Source organism: Rhea americana, unplaced genomic scaffold, assembly GCF_003343005.1.
Source record: "Rhea americana isolate MKP2758 unplaced genomic scaffold, rheAme1 scaffold_42, whole genome shotgun sequence".
Taxonomy (NCBI): Eukaryota; Metazoa; Chordata; class Aves; order Rheiformes; family Rheidae; genus Rhea; species Rhea americana.
Window position 1 is genome coordinate 3,939,139 of NW_028186557.1, and position 23,490 is coordinate 3,962,628.

The 23,490-nt window shown below is 45.2% G+C and overlaps 1 protein-coding gene across 3 annotated transcripts in view; it reads left to right on the forward strand.

Moving 5' to 3' along the window:
* Positions 1 to 4,859: 4,859 nt before the first annotated feature.
* Positions 4,860 to 23,490, forward strand: part of ARMH4 (armadillo like helical domain containing 4) — a 67,399-nt gene continuing 48,768 nt past the window's right edge. For 2 of the 3 annotated variants that reach the window (XM_085315082.1, XM_085315083.1), the window contains exons 1-4: positions 4,860 to 4,878; positions 6,022 to 7,434; positions 9,377 to 9,586; positions 10,756 to 10,974. In XM_085315082.1, coding sequence (XP_085171208.1) covers positions 6,075 to 7,434; positions 9,377 to 9,586; positions 10,756 to 10,974 — 1,789 coding nt within the window. In that variant the 5' untranslated portion in view covers positions 4,860 to 4,878; positions 6,022 to 6,074. The remainder of the gene's footprint in view (positions 4,879 to 6,021; positions 7,435 to 9,376; positions 9,587 to 10,755; positions 10,975 to 23,490) is intronic. The other variant, XM_085315084.1, reaches the window with a different exon arrangement.

Sequence of the window (23,490 nt, forward strand, 5' to 3'; positions counted from 1 at the left end):
CGGCGGGGCGGCGGCGGCGGCCGCGGGGGCTGCGGAAGCGGCGGGGACATCGCCCCCCAGCCCGCCGAAACCGCTCCGCGTTCGTTCATTCGTGTCTCCGTTCTATTTATTTATTTGCCCGCCGAGCGGCTCTTTGTTCCCGGGCTCCGTGTCCCCCGTGCGGGGCGCTGCCCCCGGGGCCGGTTAGTGCCTCTGGCTGACCTTGGCTTGGGCGCTGCGGTCCGGTGCGAAACCGGCTCTCATAACGTTAACTAGATTCTTATATATATATTTTTTCCCTTTCTTCTCTGCTGGGGAAACTGTTACTGGGGGGGGGGAACCCGAGCCCTGGTCGTGTCCCTTGGGGGCCGGAGGTGTTGCTGCTTCCCCAGCTGCTGTTGGGTCTCGTCGGAGCCCAGCCGGCACCGTGGTGGGCAGCCGGAGCGAGAGGCTGCGCTTCTCCCCTCTATTTTTCAAGCTAACAGTAAATACGAGTGAGGGAACAAATCTGTACCCTCAGAAGCAGGGCGTGTTGGGTGTAGTTGAGTCTTGAGACATCTCTAATCCTGTTTCCTCACTGAAAGGCAAGATCAACCTCACCTGGAAGTGCCTGGCAAGGCTTATTTATGTGACTTCAAGCCTTCACCTGTGAAGACCTGCAGACTTCCAGGGCATCTATTTGCTGCCCACAGTAGATGCCCAAGTGCTTCTTGCTGTTGGGAATTGCAAGGCTGTTAGTCTCTTCTCAGTGAATTTGGAGAACAGCTTTCCCTTGCTCTTGGTATTAGACAACTGTTACGCCCATTGGCCTCTTTCTTAAACACCCCTCCCGACCAGCCTTTTAATCTCTAATTCCGCAGACCTCTGACCTCCGCAGTCCTAGGGAGCTGGCACCGGTCAGAAGCCACAAAGAACTATGCAGCTCTTGCTTGCAAATCTGGGAAGGGATTTGCACTGGTGGCCTGTGCAGCTGCTGAACAAAGCGAGCTGGAGCTCAATGGTTGGGGAAATAATGCTGTAACCTGCTGTGTGTCTCTGCTCAAAGAACTACTACTGGAACAGAAATGCTCYGAGTGAGGCTTATGTATTATGTGTTAGAGGTGCTCAGTAGAACTGGTAGGAAGCTAGTCTGCTGGAATACTAATCCCCTCATTCGTTTGCTTGTTCACAAAGGTAGGGAAGGATGTACCCCTCTGAGTGATGTACGGTTGTGTCTGCACAGTTTGGTGCGTGCTGTATTAGCTGGCATGGAGTTGTGTCGTTGTTGGAATTGCATTGTAAGCTGTTGGATACAAACAGACCTCAACCAGTTAGAGCTATCTGAAGTACGTGCTGCAAGAGCAGCAGCTCTACAATTCACTTGATTGGACTGGGCAAAGACATAATACAAGATGAAATGAAGGCATTTTTCTCAGCTTGCGYGTGGAAGTAGGAGCTGGAGCTCTGCAGTGTTGGATCATGCATTGTGTCCTGGCTTTGTATTCAGCGTAAGTAATAAAACCTGGATAGTGTGCATTAGCACACTAGTACCATAGCATTTGATTGCTGTCAGTTGCTTGACCTGTATGTTTTGGCTAAACACTGCAAATCTTTTTATACAGACTTTTGTCCGTTTCCTTATATCAAGCACAGATGAATTGCAGGGCTGAGCATGTCTTGGACTGTTCAGATGGTCAAAGCTGGCATAATTAAGCTTGTACTTGGAGGCGTGAAAAGCCATGTTCTGCAAAGGCCAGACAGTGATTTGTCTGAAGCTGACCTGTTAATCTTCTGTGATCTCTGCTGTTTGATGCATGCAGCCACTTCAGYGTACAAGTGTCCTCTCTGTATGGGAGAGGGATTGTTAGAACAAGAGTATTAATTCAAGTGAGTTAAAAGCCTGATGCTCTTCCTTTGTTTCAACAACTTGGATAAATATGACCAGAACTTGCTTAAGGCAGAAAATAGCAGTAAATGGCTTTTATTGGGAGTTCTCATTAACTGAAATTGGCTGGGCAAAACCCTTAAAAGCTAGCTTTGGAAATAGTCATGTACAGCTGGAGTGGAGAGGAAAGTTTTTWTTTTATGTGTGTTTCAAGCATACATCCACTGACTGCTGGCCCTTTGGAGGGCCTGTTCCCACCTTGTCTGCTTCAAAACTGCTCTGTTGGAAAAAATAACAGGATAGAATTCTTTCTAAACTAGCTCTAATTAGACTTCAGACAKGTCTTTAAAACTTATGGAGACAATATTGATTTGATAGTTATTACTAGTGCTAATTGTATGGRGAAAGGAAGCAGCCTGGTTCAGAATTGATCTGAGCAAGTGAACAGGACTGCTTCACCTGGTGACCAATTCATATTTATTGTCCTTCAGCTTGGTGACTTGCCTGTAGTATTAGATGACTCTTAGAGGCACCATCCAGAGAGGTCTTTTGCATGACCCATTTGTTGCCTAGCAGACCCTTGTGCTTTCTTCCAACACCTGATATTAAACTCTTGTCCTTCCTGCTAAAGATAAACCTTCCTGGCTGCTGCAGTTGCCCTGTCTTTGCAGAGAGGGGAACTGCATCTRTTGGGATGTGCTGCTGTTCAGTACAGGCAGAGAAGCTGGAGTTCTCTAGCATCCTGGCCAGCAATTGATAACTGTCCTCCAAGTCTTTAGCTTGGAGAATGCCAGGGGAGACCTGGGGACAAGAAGCTCCTGCAGCATGCAACTATGAGTTGTTCTACCGCTTCAAGCAAGCAATAAAGCTAAGCCCACTACAGAGAAATTGCTTGGTGAGAACTGCATGCTCCAACTTGTTGTTGTCACTTGGCTAAGGCCGTAGAGTAGACGGGCTATAAATCCTTCAGACAAGAAGACAGGTGCATAGCCCAGTGCTGCATGAGTAGTGAACTGCTTTACAGCCAGCTACCAATGGCTAAAACCTGGATCACTTTAGCATTAAGTAAAAATGTCTCAGCAAGGTGTTAAACTCTACTTAAGATGATAGTCAGGACACCAGTGTTCATGCACTATTTAATCCAGTCTCTTTGAAACTAAGTAGGTCTTAAGCCCTTGCTAATCTTCTTTGAAACATGAACTTGTGCCACTTATCCTGCAGCAGGCTGTATGTCATTCTTCAGATACCATTGAATGCAGAGGTCTAGGTTAGCTTAGATCTGGTTGTTGTGGGTTTCTTGAGCAAATATTCTCTCCAGTGTTATTTTCACCCTTTACCAATGTAGAACTGTGGCCTATAGTATTCTTCAGCAATGGAAAAGCTATGTGATTCTGCTCTAAGGTACTCCAGGAACTGTTTGTATCAGAGTAGTACTGCATATTGCCCATGCTATCTGCTAGCCAGATGGAAGAAAGTGTTGTTCTGGGAAGGAAAGAGGAGGTGGCTCTCTTTCTTTTGTTACAATCTATTTAATGGCTTAGAGTCAGCCTTCTAGGGAACCACTTTCCCTCTATCTGTGCTCTTGGTCCTAGTAGAGCTGGAATAAACTATTATGGGAAGGGAATTCAAGATCTGACTCTTCAGTATTTCTCCTAGCCACCTTCTGAATGTCTTAGGCTTCTAGATTTAAATTCTCAAATAGCATTCCTCTTGCTGTTGTGAAAGTACAGCATTTGTAGGTTGTGGTTGTCTTTTAAGCTCGGCTGGAGTTCTCTTTGGGTTTAGTGACTTCTTCTGGAACTTCTGGCATAATTTTAAATTCCCAACTTCTTTAGAGGCATTGTATTTTGATGCAAACTTAACCAAATGGCTCTTTTCAAATGAGAAAGCTGTTCTCTTGATGTCTTAGTGTCTGAATGTTCTTAACTGGCTTTTGCTAAAGGGGTGAGTGAGGTGAACATAGTTTGTATTCATGCAGCAAGTCAGATGCATGTCATCAGGCACTATTAATTTAACTTGCACGGTATAATCTTAGTACTCTTTAATTACAAAAGTGCATAAGGGATTAGCCTGGAAGAGTTGCTGAATGTTGTTGATTTTCAACTATTTCTTTGGCAGTGAGRATAGAGGAGATAAGTGGCTACCTATCCTCCAAAGAAGAGATGCTTAAGGAGGGGGGATGGCAGAACAGACATCTGTGCTGTTGCTGGTGAACAGCTTCTTGGTGGTTTTTATTTGAAGCCTGAGCACCTGGTGTATGTGTGTGGCCTGCARTATGTGAAGGTGAATTATTCCAACAGCTCTAAGTGCTAAAGGACTGGGTTGCAGGGAGAATGGAAAAAATGACTCAGTGTGCCCTGAAGGCTCAACTAGATAATGAAGCCTGCAGTATTGACTCTAATGACCTATGTGTGTCTCCAGGCTGTAATGCTGAGGTTGTCTTCTACATACCTTATCTGTAGGGTTGTTTATAATGTAGACTTTCAAGWGTCTTCAACTAGAAGAATTTGTCTGAGGTAGAAGGCATGTCTTATGATGGAAACAGTCAAACAGCTGTGTGGCCAGATGTATTACTGTATGCCTTCTAATGTCTTGATTGTACATGCCCAGTCAGCTAAAAACAACAGTGCTTTTCTAAAGAAGAGACACGTAGGAGCGATAGGACAAAGGACCTTTGTTAGATGGGGACCAGCACAAATGCAATGCTCAAATTGCTCCCTCTATGACAGGTAACTTCCTGCACATTGTCCCATGTACTCAAGGGATGATGTGGAGGGAGTTACATACCCCTGGGTAGCAAAGCAGTGCTAGGCGGCCTGGTACTGCACTGCATGTGTACAAATGCAAGTAATACTTAATGGATGCTGTCTGAGTGTGGAAACAAGGAACCTACCAAGTTGAGGAAAGWTGAATGACCCCAGTGCACGTGAGCAAGATTACAAATGTAATATTTGTCTCTTTCCATGAAGTCTAAGGAGTGGTTCTGAAAACCCCAGCTGTTCTCCATATTCATGTTATCACTGTGCARCTTGAAGGTAAGAGCAGTTCTCCCATGAAACTGGGATTCCACTGGCCAAAGCAAGTGAYGCTATTGACAATCTGAAGCTTTAAATATAGGGCCCAACTGTGGCCAATAGCAAACTGCCTCCTAAAACAAGGACCTTAGTGAGCAGCCCTCCATCATGAGGCATGTCTCCTCCATGCATGAGACTCATGTCTGACTGTCCTGTGAATAAAGAGATCTTGAAGTGGGGCCTTGCATGTGGCAGCCCGCTGCTGTTGCGGAGTGGCATAACAAGCTCAGGAGCTGAAAGCCACCTGCCTGGAGGAAGGTGGCTGGGAGCAGGCTGCTGTCACTGCATGGTGCTTTGCCTGACCTGCGTTGCAAGAGATAGCAAAGGCTGCCAAGAGCTGGCTGTCAGCTGGCTGGATCACTGCTGGGCTACTGGTTCAGCACTCTTGGAAACTCCTGAAGCAGCACAAGAATTAAATACATAACGTTCTGGAAATGCCTCCATGGTGCAGTGCAGCATAAACATTGCATTAACGCAGCAGTTCTACTTCCAGTAGTCCGGGCTACAGCCTTTCTCAGTTGGGCCAAAGAGCCCATGCAGGGCATGACACTAATGCAGCTACAAAGCCTGTAGTGCCTAGCTGTTTTGACGCTCTGGTTCTGTTTTGTGCCCTATAGGCCCTCCTTTTCCTGCTCACTTTTTCTTGTGCAAGTAGTTCAATTTCATTATGTGTCTATACATGGAACAGACAGGATTTGCTGTAATGGACCTGAGACTTCAGTCAAACTGGTCAGCTGTCTCACTCCCTGACAAACCACATACATTCCAGTCTGCAACATGACAAAGAACAAACTGGTTGATCCTTATTGCATGCTTGCGTGCTGGGTAGAGCACTGCACTTCACTGCTTGCAAAGAGAGCTTGGCGAGATCTGTTTTGGACTTCAACATTACAGTTTGTCTTTGTGGCTGGCATGAGACTTCAAATAGTTGGGAAGAATAAAATGAGATGTAGCTGGGACAGAGCTCCATTCCTAAGGGTGGAAAGGAGGAATCTACACAGAATTGACCGTAGACTAGCATGTTTACAACTTATCCAGTTAAAGCACTAAGTTAATAGATTATATGTATCCATAAACATCTTGGTTCCTTTTTTCCCTTTCTAGGTCTTGCATTCTGGACTTTCAGGCCTGCAGACTTTGCACATATCTCCTCAGCTATGAGTAAATCAATAGGATTTCACACCTGTGTAGTTGCCTGCAGCATTCTGCTCTTATTCTATAGTCTGTCATGCCTTGCATCTCAGAAACTGGAGGAAAGGGACATGATGAAGCTCCAGCCTGGCCCATGGGCAGGAAATGGGGTAAAAGATGAAAGAACAAGCTTGTCAAACTTGAAAAATATCCTGGACCTTTCTGAGCAAACAGTCTCTGAAGAGCCATCTGGAGTGTCTGCAAAGTCATCTGAGATGCCCTTGAGTGAAGCCTTCACTGCTGAAAGAGAAATACAGCCTGTAAGCYCAAGTCATGTCTTCCCAAGCAGTCAGAGCCTGGGTGTTAACACCCCCATTGAGGCAGTGACTGCTGCAGAAGAGAAGGAACTTGGTCCTGTGAAGTCAGAAAAGGAGCTGAATGAAAATGGTGAGTTCAAGGCCATGCTAACCACAGCTGTGACCACACTGAACCCTTCCATTGAGGAGGAATCTGTCAGTGGCCCTCTTAGTAAGATGACTGCAGAGGATAGTGCTGAAGTAGAGCATAGCTTTGCCAGCCTCCTAGCAAGTGTCACAGAAGGCAGATTTTCTACAGCAGAGAAGGCAGAGAGTAGTTTGAGTGACTCAGCTGCAACCCAACTACCCAGTGAGCAAATGCCCACTTTACACCCCAGCGCTCCCAATCTGGAAGTGACAAGTGACTACCCTGTCATCCCCACTCCACAGCCTCAAAGTGTGGGCTCTGAAATTGGAACCCCAAGAGCAAATATGGGGAGCCCTTTGCAGATACTGACTGCACCAGAATATGTTGCTACAAAATCCCCYCTTGCCTCTACTGAGGCTTCCCTCACTCTGGAAGCAGGAATGGATGGCAGGCAAGGAGAGCTGCCTGTCACAGGTAGCACTGACATCCACCCAGCTGTCTCTGTGCCACCTGACTGGGATGACACAAAAYTAGGAAATATAAGTCAAGGGGGAAACATGCAGTGTGAGGAGATGAGAGAGGATCAAGTGGCAACAGAACCATTTCAGAGACTGCAGGGAGATGTGAGGGAGGAAGAAGATGTGACAAGAGTGCTGCCATCCCCAGTGTCTGCTCCACCAACTCCTGGGATTGCCAAGGAGAGCAACTGTACAGCTCTGTCAGCGCAGGGGGAGGAAATGCAAGTAGCTTCCACAGGCCACAATGATGTTTCTCTCACCATGAACTTGACAGGAATAGATGCATCTGATTTAAACTCTCTGGAAAATACAGACACAGTAACAACAGAGGAGAGGAAAAGCATTGCTCTGTCATTGCCAGAGGCTGCTGTGGTGACGGATACAAAATCTGATGTCCTTCCTACTCTGGAAAGCTCACTGGAAGGTAAAAATCTGCCTGTTAAGTGTGTATTTTTTTTCCCTCTTCCCCCCCCCCCTTCCAAACGCGGACTTCAGAGGTGCTTCTAGTAATCTATTCCTACTTTTGGGGGGGGGGTAGAGTGGGCAAAGGTGGCCTTGATACCTGCAGTAGAGATAGGATCTCCCCTAGGCTAAGGGCTATAGAGTTTTGTTTTGTCTAGTAATAGCTTAAACAGGTCACTTAATTCACATTCAACTACTGCTTAGTGTTGGGCCTATCTATATGCATGATGCTCCTATTATAGGCAGGAACAGTCCTGTAAGCAGATTCCTGTCATATAAACTCTGAACACYGTTGCCTCTTCCATTCCTCTTCAAACTGTGAAGGATGGTTTTTACTAGTAAATAGCAGTGCTGAGACTGGAAGGGCGGTGGCAGCAGAGTCTGGGGATGAATGGTGTACTGAAATCCCATCAGCAGGGACTTGATCCTATTTTAAAAACTTAACTTGATTKACTTCAGTATTAAATTCTGTGTGCACAATATACTACCAAAGCAGGGACTTCAGTTTTAGTGCTTGTAGAACAGTTAGGATAGCTGTAGGCAACTCATCTTGACCAGGCAGATGTGGATCTGCTTTGAATAGCCCTTTGGTATTTCTCCACTGGCTAGGAAGGGAGCCTAGGCACCAATCAACTGATTACCTGATTTCAAGTGCTTTTACAGCCCCAGGTGTCCTCTTGGTACAGTGAGTGTAAAAACCCAAAGGTGGAGATTTTATACCAGCTTAAATTGCAGTGTTACAAAAGGAGGGACAAATCCTCCTTTTTTTTCCTAGGCTGGACTAATGAGTATCTGGGATCACCTGGCCTTCAACTGCTTGCTTCAGACACTTGCAGTCAGTGCAGAAGATGTAAAGATAAAGAAYAGCTGGAAATGCTGGTTAAATCCAGGAGTAAGGAAGCTGTGCCAGTAGCCTGTGCGTGAGACTCAAATCTTGATCTACTCTGACCATCCTTGTAGAGTCATGGAAAAAGATCTATCCAGGGCCTTGTGCTGTCTTCTCTGTAGTAACAAGAGTTCCTGATGTTACCTGCTTACCCCAGAGCAAGACTGTAGTCAGGCTCTGACTCTRTTCCTACAAGTGTATGTACCAGTAGACCAAAGCCTTACTTTTAGACTGGGGCAGGCTGATGATCTTACTCCATACTGTGCTTAMCTTTTTAGATGATACCTTTAGCCCCCTGATTATTTCCCACCTTGTGTCTAAAATATGAGACAGGGAAAATAGAAAGGTATTTCTGGATGAGCATTGGACAATGACATGCTCCTAGTCAGCCTGGGAGCATAGGTGGTTAGGTCTTCATTGTACTAGTTGCTGGATGTCTTTAATCATTACTTTAGGATGCAGTGTGTGGGTCGGGGGAGGACAGTATTCCCTTCCCTGCATCCAGAAGATCTCACTTCTGTAAAACAAAAGAAAACTAATAGCATCCTGGTACTGAATTTGATTGACCAATTTATAGATTAATTCATAACCACTTGACTTGTCAGCAGGCTTCCCCTCTACTGTTTTCAGGTGTTGGTAAAATAACAGCTAGTAATAAGACTTGTGTGGTGAAAACAAATCCTTCCATGAAACTTCTCACTTAGCTCTGAGAGCTGATCACTAAAAGCCTGATTCTGGCAGCTTTGCTTGCTCTGAATGGTACTTCACACAGCAGGTCTGCAATGCTGTGGTCCCATGGCATCACTTACCAGTGGATCCACTTGTCTCAAGGAGCAGCTAATAAGATGAAAGCAGCAGAATTGGTCTTCATTCCTGTTGTGTTCTGTCATTTTTTTTTAATGCTGTACTCTTGTGATAGCACTTGGCTAAATCTACTGCTTGTACTATGGCTCTGGAAATGCATAATTTGTTCAAGCATCTGTTCTGCTACTGATGCAGATGCATGTTCTTGCTGTAGGTGTTACTCAGGAGATAACAGCTCCCCAGGAGGTTGATGCTGGTCCATCAGTTGTGATGCTGGCACCTGTTGCTACCTCGGAAACTGAAGTTGCAAGCCTTCCTTGGGAGGARAGTAGGAAGGATACTCAGATGCCAGATGTTGCTAGTGCCACCCAGATGTTGACAGCAACTGACACCTCTTCCACAGCAAAAACTCCAGATGTTGAAGGTAGGGTTCTGCTTCAAGCTCTCTGCAGCCTGATTTGTCATAGATGTGATGGTACACCCAACCCCCAAATCTGTGCTTGTATATTAGTCTTAACTTCCAGCATTTGTATGTTAGCTTGAGGTTTTTCTGACTTTTTGAAAGCTGGATCTAGCTCTGCTGTCACTGCTTTTTGCCCACTACTGRATCCACCATGTTGAAATATGCCAGCAGAGCATATTTTTTTTGCCTCCRAAGGGTAGTGGAGATATCCAAGAAGTCCTGTCTTCATTAGCAAGYTAAATGTCTATGGCTAAAACTTGACTGATAAACAAGTGAGCTCTGACTATTGCAGCCAAAGGCAGTAGTTGTAGACCACCTATGCTTGGTCCAAAGGAGCAAAAAGCTTCACTGGGATAGGATATGGGACCATGAAGTATATGTTCTTGCAAGAATCTCTTAAGCCCTTGAGCTTGGAGGCCTGCATAGATACCTGCTTCACTTGAGCAAGAGCACCAAGAATTCACTGCTGCTCATAAAAAATACTTGAAGCAGTCATGTCCATTCAGCAACAGCTTACTGACTTGATGTTGCCTAGGCAAGTGCTTGTAGGAGACTCCTCTTAATAGGAATGTAGCAGGAACTCCCTTAGCACAAGGCTAGCTTTGAGTGTAAGTGTTTCTGTAGCAGGTACCACTGCAAGGAAACTGCTGCTGGGAAGTTTCTTGGTAATTCACACACTGCAGAGCATCAAAGGGAAGACTTTCTTTTTGTGTCAGGTCTTAGAGTAAGGCTGCTCTAAAGAAGAGGCTTTTTCCAATAGTCTCCACTAATTTGCTTCTGGGATTTAATTATAAATTCAGTTAACTTTTATTTCTGTAACAAACAGATCTGTCACTTGGTTCAGAACTTAATCAGTGTCTCAGTGCTCTAATCCTGCTGTGGGGTAGTGACTAGCAGCCCTCARAGCAATGGAAGTCAAAAGTTGACTGTGTTCTCAGTAAGGGGCGCCTCCTRTGCTGGCTGTTCTGGAAGGAAAGCTTTTTATTACAGCAGTCACACCTCTTAAAAGATGCAGGAGTTTAATAGCTTCTTTCATTCATTCAAAGTTTAGCTTTCTTTAAGGAATTTGCTTTTAAATAGTGGTGGTTTTATATTTGTGTCCAACTGCTGCTGTTTCCTATCTTCCATAGATTTCACAGATGTGSTCACAGTCACCAGTGAGAAGGCTCTTCCACCTCCTGATGGCTTATCTGCTACCCAGTCTGGACAGACAGAGGAGCCACCTAGCAGAACTGTGGTGCTGGTGACTCCAGCATCAATGGCCTCTTCTGTCAGGAGGACAGCTCTTCCATCTGTGAGGAAGATCAGTACGGCTGTAACCTATGGGCTAGACCAGCTGGAGTCAGAAGGTACCAGTTATCCCAAGGCTAAAAGGCAGGCTGTTTGATGTGGAGTGGTATGCTTGACTTGGCAGTGTGAACTTACCAGATGGTCTCTCTTTGGCACACAACTCTGTGCTTGTGTTATTGTGGTTAATAAAGATGTTGGATGACCTGTCCCCTTCCAGGGGATATAGAGAACTAGCAGTGAAAAGTGCCCTGGAGGATGTTTAAATTCAAGTGGGTGTTGTGGGAGGGACAGGTTTTTCCTGGGACAGCAAGCAGCAGTGGTGTTGTTGCTGCAGTGGAGTCTGGCTCTGAGCACCTAGAACTGCTGTTGTACAAAGGCTCTGCAATGGATCTACACCAGCTGAAGAAACATGAGAATGTTCAGACACTTGGAAAACTCTTGTCACCCTACTGCTGAACTCCTCACCCCAAACAGTGCAAGGGGATATTCAGCATGAGATGGCTGCCTCTGCAGCTGGCTCAACACTTTACTAGAACAAGTGCTCTCTTATTGTCACTCCCCATGTGACAACATTGGGAGAGGCAAAGGATGCATCTCCTTTGGGATGCTCTTCCAACTCGGTGCTACCTGTTGAGCTGCTCCCCAGTGCTGACTCCTAGTCTTAGCTTGCAGCCTGGATTCCGTTTTCTGTTAAACTGCTTTTGCCCATCGCTGGTCTTTAGTCTCTGTTTCCAGGCTGTTAATACTCAGTGATGCCACTTCTGCCTGGGCAAACCTTCAGCAGAAGAGGCCTAGGTGAAGTAAATGCTTTTTTGGAGTTGGTCTGCAACTCTGATTCTGTACCACTTCAGCTCACTCAACTCCCCTGCTTCACTCCTGCATCTTGTTTTTACTTAGCGTTTCCATGCTTGCCTGACCAGCCATGATTTTGTACTCCAGTGGCTGGGCTGTCACCACTTGTCAGGGATTAATCTTTCTGCCTGCTTTGCTCCTCTTCCTTTATCTTGACCTTCTCTTGCCTTCATATTTTACTGCAAAGGTTGGCAGCCCTCCAGGAGTGGCATGCCAGATGGTATTTTTCCTTTTGATTAGAGGTGGGGTGCCATAGACAACAGCTAATCAGCATATTTTCTCTGTGTGAAGCAATAACTCAACTCCTGTGAAGTTTAGAGGTCAGCAGAAGCTGGGAACTCTCACTGCTGTGTGAGGTGGTGCAGCTTCTGCCTGTTGTTKCGCTTACTACACACTTAAACCTGCTATAACCTCTCTGGGCTCCAGCACACACACCTTGTCCTGACAAATCTTGCCTGCGTCTAGTGGTGCAAGGATGTAGTGCTGATATTGGGAGTGGTGAGGTCAGGGAGCTAGAGCATAGGGTGGAAAAATGATCTCATGTTGGGCAGGAAGGTCCTTGCTTAGCAAGAAGGGTGTGATACAGAAGGCTGAGCTGCTTCTGAGTCCTCTGGGATCTCCTTTATAAGCCTGACTTTCTGTACCAAAGACAAGTGACTTTTATTTCAGGTGAGCATTGCTGTCTCTCCCTAGTTAATGAGGCTTTCTGCATAGAGATTTAAAAGACCTGTTCTGCTCTGCCATAAGAGCACTCTAACTTTTTTTAGAGTTCCTATGTAATTCTCTTCTGTAACCCCARGCCTGTCTCTTCTGGTCCTGAATGTGCCCTAAGCTCCTTAAAGAGCAGGTATGCTGTAGTGAGGAGCAGGTTTTCTTAATGATGAGTCTTAGCTGGAAGGCTGTGGGTCTCTTGGCTCTGGTGTATTGCTYTGCAGGTGTCTGTTATCCAAGGACTGTGGCACTCTGGTATGCAGTGTGGCTTCTGGCAACTGGCTCTTGTTTTCTGGCAACAGCTCTTGTGACCTATATCTCTTCCGATCAACTTGAACTTTTGAGTATGGGGAGCCAGAATCTTCCCAAGTGTGAGGAATTGCCAGTGGCACCAATCCACATCTTATAAAATAGGGCAAATACTGCTTGGGGACAAGTTTTCTGCCTGCAGATGTTACTGCCCCCAATTAAGCGCAAAGGAAGCTTTAGAAGAGCAACTCTGCTTTCTAATAGCTTTCTCTGCCTAATGGCAGTTGGGGGTACCTTACCCACAGGAATGACCTTTGAAAGTCAAGTTGTCATTTTTCTGCCTGCCCCCCCCCCCAAAAAAAAAAAGTTATAGAGGAATTGAGCACTAGGTTCTGCCAAAAATGTCTAGATACTGCCAGAGACAAGATGCTTGAGAGCTTTCCTATGAGGAAGCTCTTTATAAAGGCTATACTAAGCTCCAGTCCAGGGTACCCAAACTCTTGGGGGATGCCAGGTCAGATCTTGTGGTGTTGTGGGCAGACTGTGGAGTCTAATCCTGCTTCTCTGTAGGGAGGTTCTACTTTACTGACCAGTGAGGGAAATGCAGGGAGCTGAGGGGCATCAGCTGGTCTCCACTGCTTTGCTTGGGGCTTGCTGTCTTGCCTCACTGAAGGCCTGGCTCATCATTAAATACAAACTCCTGCTGTTCAGCTAGCTGTGTTTCCTGGGGACCATCTGTGCCAGACTGCCTGCAGTTAATTGCATCAGTATATTTACCTGCCCTGCTTGGATGCAAAACTGTTCTTTAAAAAAAAAAAAATCAAATTGCACAAACAAACATGAGATGCTTTGAATCTTTCTTTAGACAAGCTTATCTTCATCTCTAGTGGACTCTGGAGAGAGTAGCTGGGTAACTTGAATATCTTCCCACATTGRCTCTGTAATGAGGCTGGTTTAACTTGCCCTTCCTAGCCAGAGAAATCCTATAAAGGGATTATAGAACATGGGGGCAGGACATAGCAGAGGACTAGGCTCACTTGTCTGGGACAAGTATATTGTTCATGTCCAGAATTTAGTTGTCTCTTTAGCAAACTTGTTTAACACTACAGCTTTCTCTGTAGAGCTTCTGGGGGTCCAAACRTATATAATCTAGTGCAGTTTGCCTGTTGAGCACCATCATATGAGTCTCTTAATCTGTTCTTTRAAAGGACTATGTTAAAAATAATCATGTTCCTCTTAGAAAAGGGATTCCTTTGCCATAAAATAATCTGTAGCAGGTATGGTCAGAGATGGCTGTGTTCCTTTRGCATGCCTGGATTTGGTAGATACGACTTCCTGAAATGCAACACAGCCTCTCTCGCATCCCTTCTGCAAGATCCCAGTGGTGTCCTTGGTAGAAACCTAGTAGACAGTACAGGAGCCTCTGTCTCTCTTCAGCTATTGCTCAAGCAACTTCTACCACTGTCTTTCATACAGGGTGCAGTCCAGGGCACGCTGAGGATAAGTAGAAGGTAGATTAGCATATGTTTTTATGCGGACCTTGGAAGGTCACGTTCTTAAGTGCTAATCTTAAAGCATCTGTTGGTACAGAACTAGCCTCCTGCTGGTGGTGATGCTTAGCCTCAAACATCACAGCTTGGGTCAAAAACCAAATCAACATGAACAGCTTGTAGCACCATTGCCTGTGGCTGTTGGTGAGGTTGGGTCTGTATTTGTCAGTGCATATTTGGGGTTTGGCTCTCTGTGTGAGACCATCCTGCCTGGACAGCAAAAACCCAATTTATGCAGCTGGAGGTTGGATGTGATGATTGAGTGAGGTGTGTAGAGCAGAGAATAGGAAGATACCTCTGCCTTCACTGAACAATGCTAAGGTCTACCTCTTTGAAATGCAGACCGGGTGTCAGGGCTGGGTTACCTTCCCAGGCTGCCTGGATGCAGCAGTAAGAACAGCTTGTTGGTGTACCTGTTTCAACACACTAGTTACAGAAGCCCTTCAGTGGTTGGACGCCCGCTTACTGCCCTGTTTGTGTCCAAGCTTGTCAGGAAGAAGCAATGGAAGCTCAGTGTTATCCACATACTGCAGCTAAGTAAGCCYTGGTTTGCCCCTTTCAGCATTAACTTGGGGTTTAGAAACTTGTGCTGATTTGGGAGATAGAGGAAAGAACAAATTCTGGTCCTTGCTGCTSTACTGTAGGGATTTTTCTGATCCACTGATGGGATAGGCTGCAATATGAACTCCTTTTCTCTTGATCTAATGAAAGCTGCCCAGAATGGTGTGTTAAAGTGACAAGGAGGYCCATCTGTGGCCTCTCCTGCTTTTGAGCCGGTTGAACTTAAATCTCCTACAGCAGTCTCTCCTTAAGGAAAGAAGACTTGAGATAGCTTGAAGARAAGAGTCTTTTTGTGCATTGGTACCTCTGCAGACTAATGGTTCTGCTCTGTTTTATGTGTCCCTAAAACAAAACTCGCAGTAACATGCAAGCACTGACTAGTTCACATTCAGCTATGTCTGCTTTTTCCAGCATTGAGTATATATTACTGAAAATCAGGGCTCTGAGTGTGATTGCTATTTTGATCCTGATTGTATGGATGAAGATTTGCCTCATTAAATCTCTACAACYCCATTGAAGATTTAAATGAGGTTGCAGAGGTGTAAACAAAAAGACATTAACCCAGTATAGTTAACTAGTCCAATACTGTAATTGCTCCTGAGCTCTTTAGATATCAGATGAATTGGCAGGAATGAGAGGGTTTAAAATAGAGCACATGCAAAATGAATAAACTGTTAAATGTTCTTGGTATGTACTTTCTATTGCTTTGCTGCTGCCATCCCTTTGATACTGCTTGAGCTCTGTTTTTTATAGCAGATGTTAGTACATCCCTGGTTTTGCTCCCTTGTAGCAAGTCCCTGTCCTGGGAACTTCCCAGTGAAAAGGAAYTGGAAGAAGCTGTGTAACTGAACATTGCAATAAAGCCAAGCCTTTGTCTTTTTCCAAAATAYTTGACTAAAGACAATGACTTGGCTGCTAATTTGGTGGCAACTTGTTTTGCTTCAGGCAGTACATGTGCGAGTTGAGGAGGATAGAAGATGATCAAGCTTCTAATGGTTTGAGGACTCCTAGGTAAAGTGCTAGGAGAGAATGTGAGACTAATTAAAGGATAGCTAAGAAGAGCCAGAAAACCACTGTATGCAGCAGTGGGCTGAGCTCAGCCTTGCTGTGAAGGGGAGCAGAATGTGCTTCAGCTGTTTTGCTCTGCAGCAGATGTGCTAGCAGCTCTGATGAGAAGAAACTTGTATTCAGTTTAATTCTAAAGTGAGTATGCCAAGCAAACAAGATGCACTCTAGGACTCCCCATCTCAAATACGATATCTGATGTTCTTTACAGTCTTGAACAGCAGCTGCTGTAAGAACTGCCAGGAGCTGTTAAAAGCATTGTTGCGCTGTCTGTCCCAGTTGTGTGGGAATTCAGGCAGAGGTGAGCAGCACAGCTCTTCTGTTCTGTGGAAAGAAGAACTTCTTGAGGTTATTGGAAGTTCTTTCCGAGTTTGTTTAAACACTTGATCTTAGTTTCCACCATTGGGCCTCCAACAGATTAAATAGCTCTTCTTAGTCTGGCATGCTCTGGTTGCTGTTCTGACCGGACTATTCTTGCATCTTTAAATGATGTCTATTTCATCCAAAAACTAGTTCACTTAACTACTGTTTTGATGTTGTAGCTTTTCTGTGCCTAGCTTCTAGCTTAAACAAAGCAGAACCCCTGCAGTTGCTGTTGAAGGGTAATGGGAGTGTTGGTGATTTTTAATGTAAACTCTTTTAATCCTTCCACCTTTCTCTAGGAGATGGAGGAATTCAGATAAGCAGGGATGTGGCAGTACCATCTGAAGGCTCTGTGAAGAGCCTTCTGCGATGTCTGGAGTCCCCCAGTGTATGGGGGAGAGCATAGCTCTTGGCTTCTCTGGGGAGCCTTGGGCATTGGGAGTAGGGTAAACCATGCTGCAAACTGGTTTAGGTCTTTCTGAAGCCTCTGGAGCACTGGCTTTTTGCTTGTAATTCTTACCAGATGAGTGGTGTTTTTATTAAAAAGCTGCCCCTATATAGTGGGGAGGAGGTCTCAGTGTGTTTCTTCCTGGCTAACATCAACTCTCCAGACCACGTGGGAGCAATGACAGGCCAGCATGGACTTCTCTGTGAAATTACTGCCTGGGAGAAGCAATACCCTTTGTAAAGGGCAATAAAGACTGTAAGAGTAGGATCAAGGATTTATGAAGTATGAGCTCTAACTAGAAATGAACTGGATAGGTTTGCACTCATTTTCCCTTCTGGCATCTGATAGGACTCAGGCTGACCTTGGTACCATGGAGACTGTTGCCCATGATAACAGGTCCACCACTTAATCTAATTACAAAGAATCTGTGCTAGTGGGCTCCAGTGGAAAATGAGACTTAAATGTTTTCTCAACTCCTGGGCTGTTAGTTCAACCAGACTTCCTGAAAAAGAAAAAACTAGATATTCCTGGAGAGACATCATCAAACAGCTCTTTTGTGGGAGAAAATGGAATTAGCAATCTCRGATTGTTTATATCTGTTTTTCAGTGATAGAGAAGGGCTGTGGGAACCTGATAGGGGTTTTAAACATGTGAAAGCACTTTGAGGAAAAAAAAAAATGTGCATCTGCCTTCATTACCTTCCTCTGCCCTATTCCCTTACAGGTCATATTATGGCATTAGAATCTGCCTGAATTTAACTGGTTTTGAWAAATCATCTCTTCTCATATTTACTTTGTATTGCCAAGTTCAACTGTGGACCTCAGGTTAGAAGAGCTGTTCTGCAGAAAACCAGTGAGCTAACTTGCTACAGTCAATACAATATTTGCTACCCTATTCTAAACTTTGCCCCTCTTCGACCTCGCTCCCCCAACAAATAGCCTTGCATTGCTAAATCTATTGCTTTATACTGTCTTTTTCAGCCTGGATCCGTGTGAAAGCAATTTGGTAAATGCTGCTGGAAATGCATCTCTTCAGAATGAGTGTTTCTGATCTCTGTTGAAGCAGACCCATGTGTCCCTGCTGGAGTATTTTTGCCTTTTTCAAAAGCTCTTCAGTGTGTCTGATCCCTTGTGATCAGAGATGAGCCAGAATTGAAAAACCAAGTGTGAATCCCCTCAGATTTAGTGGAGGGAGTAGGTTAGGATCAGAATCCAAATATCTATTTTTACTGTTTTGTTAATGTTTCAGAGCCCTCTACTGGAGAGTAATTTCTATAAAGTTTTTCTTTTTTTGGCAAGTAGACTAAAGACTTCTTGAATCTCGAGAGAAAAAACAAACTTCAGCTCTGCTGTCAAGAGTATTTTCCCTGTCCTAGACAGCAAGAATTTTCCCCCTTTGCTACAGGAAAGCTTTGGACTTYTAACTTATTCTTCTGAAACTGGTAGTGGTAGGCAGTACTGTACTYGGTGCTTTTTTAGATGATGGTCACATTAAACGGTTGGATGATCYTATGGGGATATATTAAGTGAGCGCTGGTTAATTGTTCTCAACCCTATCCAACTGATGAGTTATTTCCAGTCCTCCCTTTCCTCCATCTGTGTGGCAGGTCAGATGCTGAATACCTCCTGTGAAAGGCCATGTGTGTCTGGCTCCTGATCTAGAGCAAAGCATTTATGACTATATGTACAGATCCTAGAAGCTTTACATGAGTATAGCTGGGTTAAATGACCACTAAGGCAGTCCTACCCTGGATGACTTACTTACTCAAACTAGCACAGGGAGCAGAAGGTAAGTCTGCCTAACATGGTATGATACTTGGCTTGCTCACTGCCAGAAAGCTGTCTGGGCAAGATAGGCTCCAATCTACTTTCCTATCAGCCATCTCCTTCCAAGCTGGATTCTGTCACAAGCAATTACTCTTGGCAGCATTTTGGAAATGTCAGCTGGTGACATTACTGAGTAAGTCATGTGGAAGAAACAGATTAATAATAGAAGAGACTGGTCCTAGAAAGGCCTTCCTCTCTTCACAAGCAGCTCTGATAGTAAAAGCAATACAGAAAATGGCCATGCTGACAACACTGGAATTGCACTGGGAGGAAACAGTTGGCAAAGACCTTCTGTCAAGAGAAGGGAGTCCTAGAACCCTTATCCTTAATCCTATCCTTATTTTCATGCCTCTGCTACCTATATTGATGTGCACACAGACATGACCCCCCCATGCTGCACTTGGTGTGTGAAGTAGATGAGGGTAGAAGGAGATAAACTACAGTCTGAGAGGTGTGTGGTGTTCTGGGATAAAGCACTTTAGCCTGCCCCRACTGCCTTTTTCCTGTGACTGCCTCAGTATGCACAGAGGTGAAAAACTGCCTTTTTAAAGGCTGGCCCACATGAGAATGGATGCTAGTTTCTGAACCCTGGTGCAGCATCCTTAGGAGAGGGTGGGACTGATTTCATGTCACTATCATCCTTGTGCTACAGAAGTGCTGTGGTGGGGTACAAACTAGTGATGCTTGACTGTTCCTGTAGCTTGCTCTATCCAGGACTGCCAGCTTGGCTGGCTCAGCCAGAATCTTGTCTGTGGCTGACTTGACACCTGAGTCCCATTGCTCTGTGGTGCAGCAAGACTGTAAATGGAGGGAAGAGCAGTAGCTTTGACAACAGCATTGCCCAAAGCAATGACGCTGTGTTTTGCCTCAAGTGGTGGGGTTGGTGTCTGCAGAGCTGCCGCACAGACCAAAGCAGACACCATGTCCCCTGGTGTTTCAGCCAMCCAGCACTTGAAACACAGCATTTCAGTTGGTGTATGTGTCTGTGCTCCCTAGCTYGCAGTGCAGGTGGCCTGAGCTCTGTGACATTCTCCATTCCCTGGCACACTGTGCAGGAAGCATACAAGAAGAGGAAGCAGGGAAAAGTGACCCAGGAGGAATATAGAGATATTGCCCAAGCATGCGAGGATRATGATAGGAGAGCTAAAGCCCAGCTGAAGTTGAAACTGTCAAGGGATATGAAAGGCAACATGAAAATTTCTGTAAGTACATAAGCTGCAAAAGGAGGACTAGGGAGAATGTGGGCCTGCTACTAAATGAGGCAGGAGCCCTAGTGACAAAAGATACCAAAAAGACAGAGGTACTGAATGCGAGCTTTGCCTCTAGTAGGCCTGACCTTCAGGAATGCCCGTGAGACCAGAGGGAAAGCCTGGAGGAAGGCTTACCCTCAGTGGAGGAGGATCAGATTAGAGAGCACTTAAACTAGATGTACACAAGTCCATGATGTTCCTATCTTCAAGAAGGGCAAGCAGAAGGATTCAGGAAACTACAGGCCAGTCAGCTTCAGCTTGATCCCTGGTAAGRTGATGGGGCAACTAATCTTGGATAACATTTCCAGACATGTGAAAGACAAGAAGGTTATTGAGAGAAGTTGGTATGGTTTTACAGAGGGGAAATGATGCTTAGCCAACCTAATAGCCTTCTGTGATGAGGTGACTGGCTTGGTGGATGAGAGGAGAGCAGTGGATGTTGTCTACCTTGATTTTTAGTAAGTCTTTTGACGCAGTCTCCCGTAATACCCTCACAGACAAGCTGGAGAAGTAGGGGCTAGATAAGTGGTCACTGAAGTAGACTGAAAACTGGCTGAACTGCTGGGCTCAGAGGGTTGTGATCAGAGGCACGAAGTCCAGCCAGAGGCCAATCACTAGCAGCATCCCCCAGCAGTTGATATTAGGGCCAGTACTGTTTAGCATTGTCATTAATGATCTGGATGACAGGACTGAACACACCTTCAGCAAGCTTGCAGATGAGACAAAACTGGGAGGAGTGACTGATATACCAGAGGGCTGTGCTGCTGTTCCAAGAGACCTTGACAGGCTGCAGAAACGGGTAGAGGAAGTTCAACAAAGTCCTGTCCTGGGGAAGAATAACCCCAAGTACCAGTATAGGTTGGGGGCTACCCAGATGGRGACCTGCTTTGCAGAGGGGCTTCTGGTCAACATCAAGTTGAACATGGGCCAGCAAAGCACCCTTGTGGCAAAGACCACCAATGGTATTGCAGGCTACTTTAAGAGCAGTATTACCAGCAGATTGAAGGAGRTGATCCTTTTCCTCTGCTCGGCACTGATGAGACCACTTCTGGAGTACAGTGTCCAGTTCTGGGYRGTAAAGAGGCATGGGCATACTGCAGTGAGTCCACTGAAGGGCCACAGARATGATTAAGGGACTGGAGCAGGTCATATGATCAGAGGTCAAGAGAGCTTGAACTACTTGCTTCTGGAGAAGAGAAGGCTGGAGGYTTATTAATGTTTATATATATGTAGTGGGAGGGTGTCACAAGCATGAAGCTAGATTCTTCTCAGCTATAGCCAGTGATAGATTGATAGGCAATGGGCACAAAATGAAACACAGGAAGTCCATATGAAAACAAGAGAACGCTGCTTTGCCATGAGGGTGACTGAGCAGTGGAACAGGTTGCTGATAAAGATTGTAGAGTCTCCATCCTTGGAGACATTTAAAAACCCAACTGGATGTAGTCCTGGGCAGCCTGCTCTAGCTGACCACRCTTGGATATGGGGGTTGGAGYAGGTGCTTTCCGGARGTCCCTTCCAACCCCAACAATTCTGGGATGTACTAGATCTGTGTTTTTATCTCTGTGCAGTGGTCACTTCAGTTTGCAGGAGGCTTTGCTTGGTGCTTGTACAAGAGTGGAACATGGCATGCTGCACCTCCTTGAAGTCAAGCACACAGCGTGCTCACCACTGGAAATCAATTAGCATTGGCTACTGATTAATCACAACTTACCTGTTGCTCATCAAATGCTCTTAGGTGTTCAGATCCTGCAGAGCTAGGTGCTATATAAAATCACAGTTCAAGGGACTACTATAACATGATGCTTTGCATTACTGTCTAGACATCATTATCCCTTGAATTTGGTGGTGGGGAAGGTGGGGAGGGAAAGGATAAAGAATGAGAACTCAAGGTTTGTCCTGCAGCATTTTTTTTTGTGTGTATTTTTTTTTGGTGTGTTTTTTCTTAGTTTATTTGAATTTACTTTGTGACTATAAATAAATCTTTAATCTTCTAATGAAGGATTATTGCTGCTCAGAGTGTAGCAAGGAATTTCTCTTCTGCTTTAACCTGATAAATGATGATTTCTTAAATCTTCTGACGAGTAAAAATGTTAGCAAATGTAAATGGAAAATGTCCAAAAATAGAAATACCCTTCTGCATTGGAGGTCACATTAACTGAAAACAGAGGGCCCACCTTTCTGCCCCCGTGTAACTCCGTTGACTTCAGTGGGGTTGTGGTAACAGTGGATTTAGTTCTGGCTTGTTATATAGCCCTGTACCAAGAAAACTTTCTTCAGTACCTTTGCAGTCAAACTGTAGCATGTTCCTGAAGGCCACATCTCCACTACCCAGAGGTCTGGGCTGTCCATGCRGACACGATGCCTAGTGTCTTGCTATTACTGCTCACCCACAGCTTGCGCTTACAGCCACCACACAGTGCTAATGACACTACTGTTAATTCAGATTTCATTCTGTTTGGAGTGAGCATGGGTTTCTGCAGCTGTGTGAAGTCCTTATAAAAATGTGAAGCTGGCCTAAAACCATCTGTGGAGAATGGGCTGATGCCACTTAGAAGTGGCAGGAGGAAAAACTGACCTTATGATCCCTTTTCAATGGATGGTCCATATGGTGAAAGTCCATCTTTGCTGCTGATTTGTGAGAGCCTTCACCMTCTCCCCGCAGYGAGCATGGGCTGGGGCTCCCTGCRGTGAACGTGGGATGCTGGCTGTTCCCCAGCTGCTTCACAGACTGCTGAYTGCAGGCTTGTACTGGGTCAGGGAAACACTTCAGGAAGATATGAGGTGGTCTCATTTCTCTCTGCTGTGCCCCAAAGATTGTCATGGGTACTTACATTTTTGTAGTAAAAAGCTTTTCTTGAAGCAAGCATGGGGAGTTTTTTGCTATACTGAAATAGCAAATCCCATGCCGTCATTGCAGCAGTGTTGCTAATGGATCAGCCCAGGGCCCCATGATAAGACTCAGCCATTGCAGTTTCTGGTGACTATTAATAAAGTTGGGAAGCCTCGAAAACTCTGCTGAAAATCTTTGTTGTTATTTTATCTCGGACTCCATTTCTTAGTGCCCTTCTATAGCTTCTATAAATCTGAAGATTTGAATGCCTGTTAAAAGGTTGTGTTAAGTCCTTTTAAACTAAGGTCTTTGTGACATGTGAAGTAAGAATCTTATTTTTTGGAGGGGATTTATGCTGCTTACATCTTTCTTAGCCTGTACTGCTGTCACAGCAGGGAGGTTTTAAGTTTCTTGATTTTTTTTCCCCCTTCCTGCTTAAATAAAGGAAGAGCAGAGCTCACTTTACAGAATCCAGCACATTTTTGGTCTGTCAAAGATCCAGATTTTGAATTTCTTACTCTTGGAGAGGAGAACTGTTACTGCAGCTACTCATGCATTGACCTTACCATAGTTGTAAATGTGAGTGCCTGCTTGGTTTGTAAGTGTCGCAGTGCTAAARTCTCCTGGTGTTACAGGAAGGTGGGGGGGGAGTAGGATGCCATCTCTACAGGGACTTGCTAGGTCCACATTACACACCACAAGTAAGGATTAGAATTTGGTGCATGTCAATAAGATAACTGTACATGCTGGGAGGCAGCACTCAGAAGATCTATAGAGTAAGGACAGCATGCAGCAGAAATTGAGTACCGTTGCCCATGTTATGTTTGTGTTTGCTTCAGAGGGCAAGGTGGTGCTTGGGACTGTTGT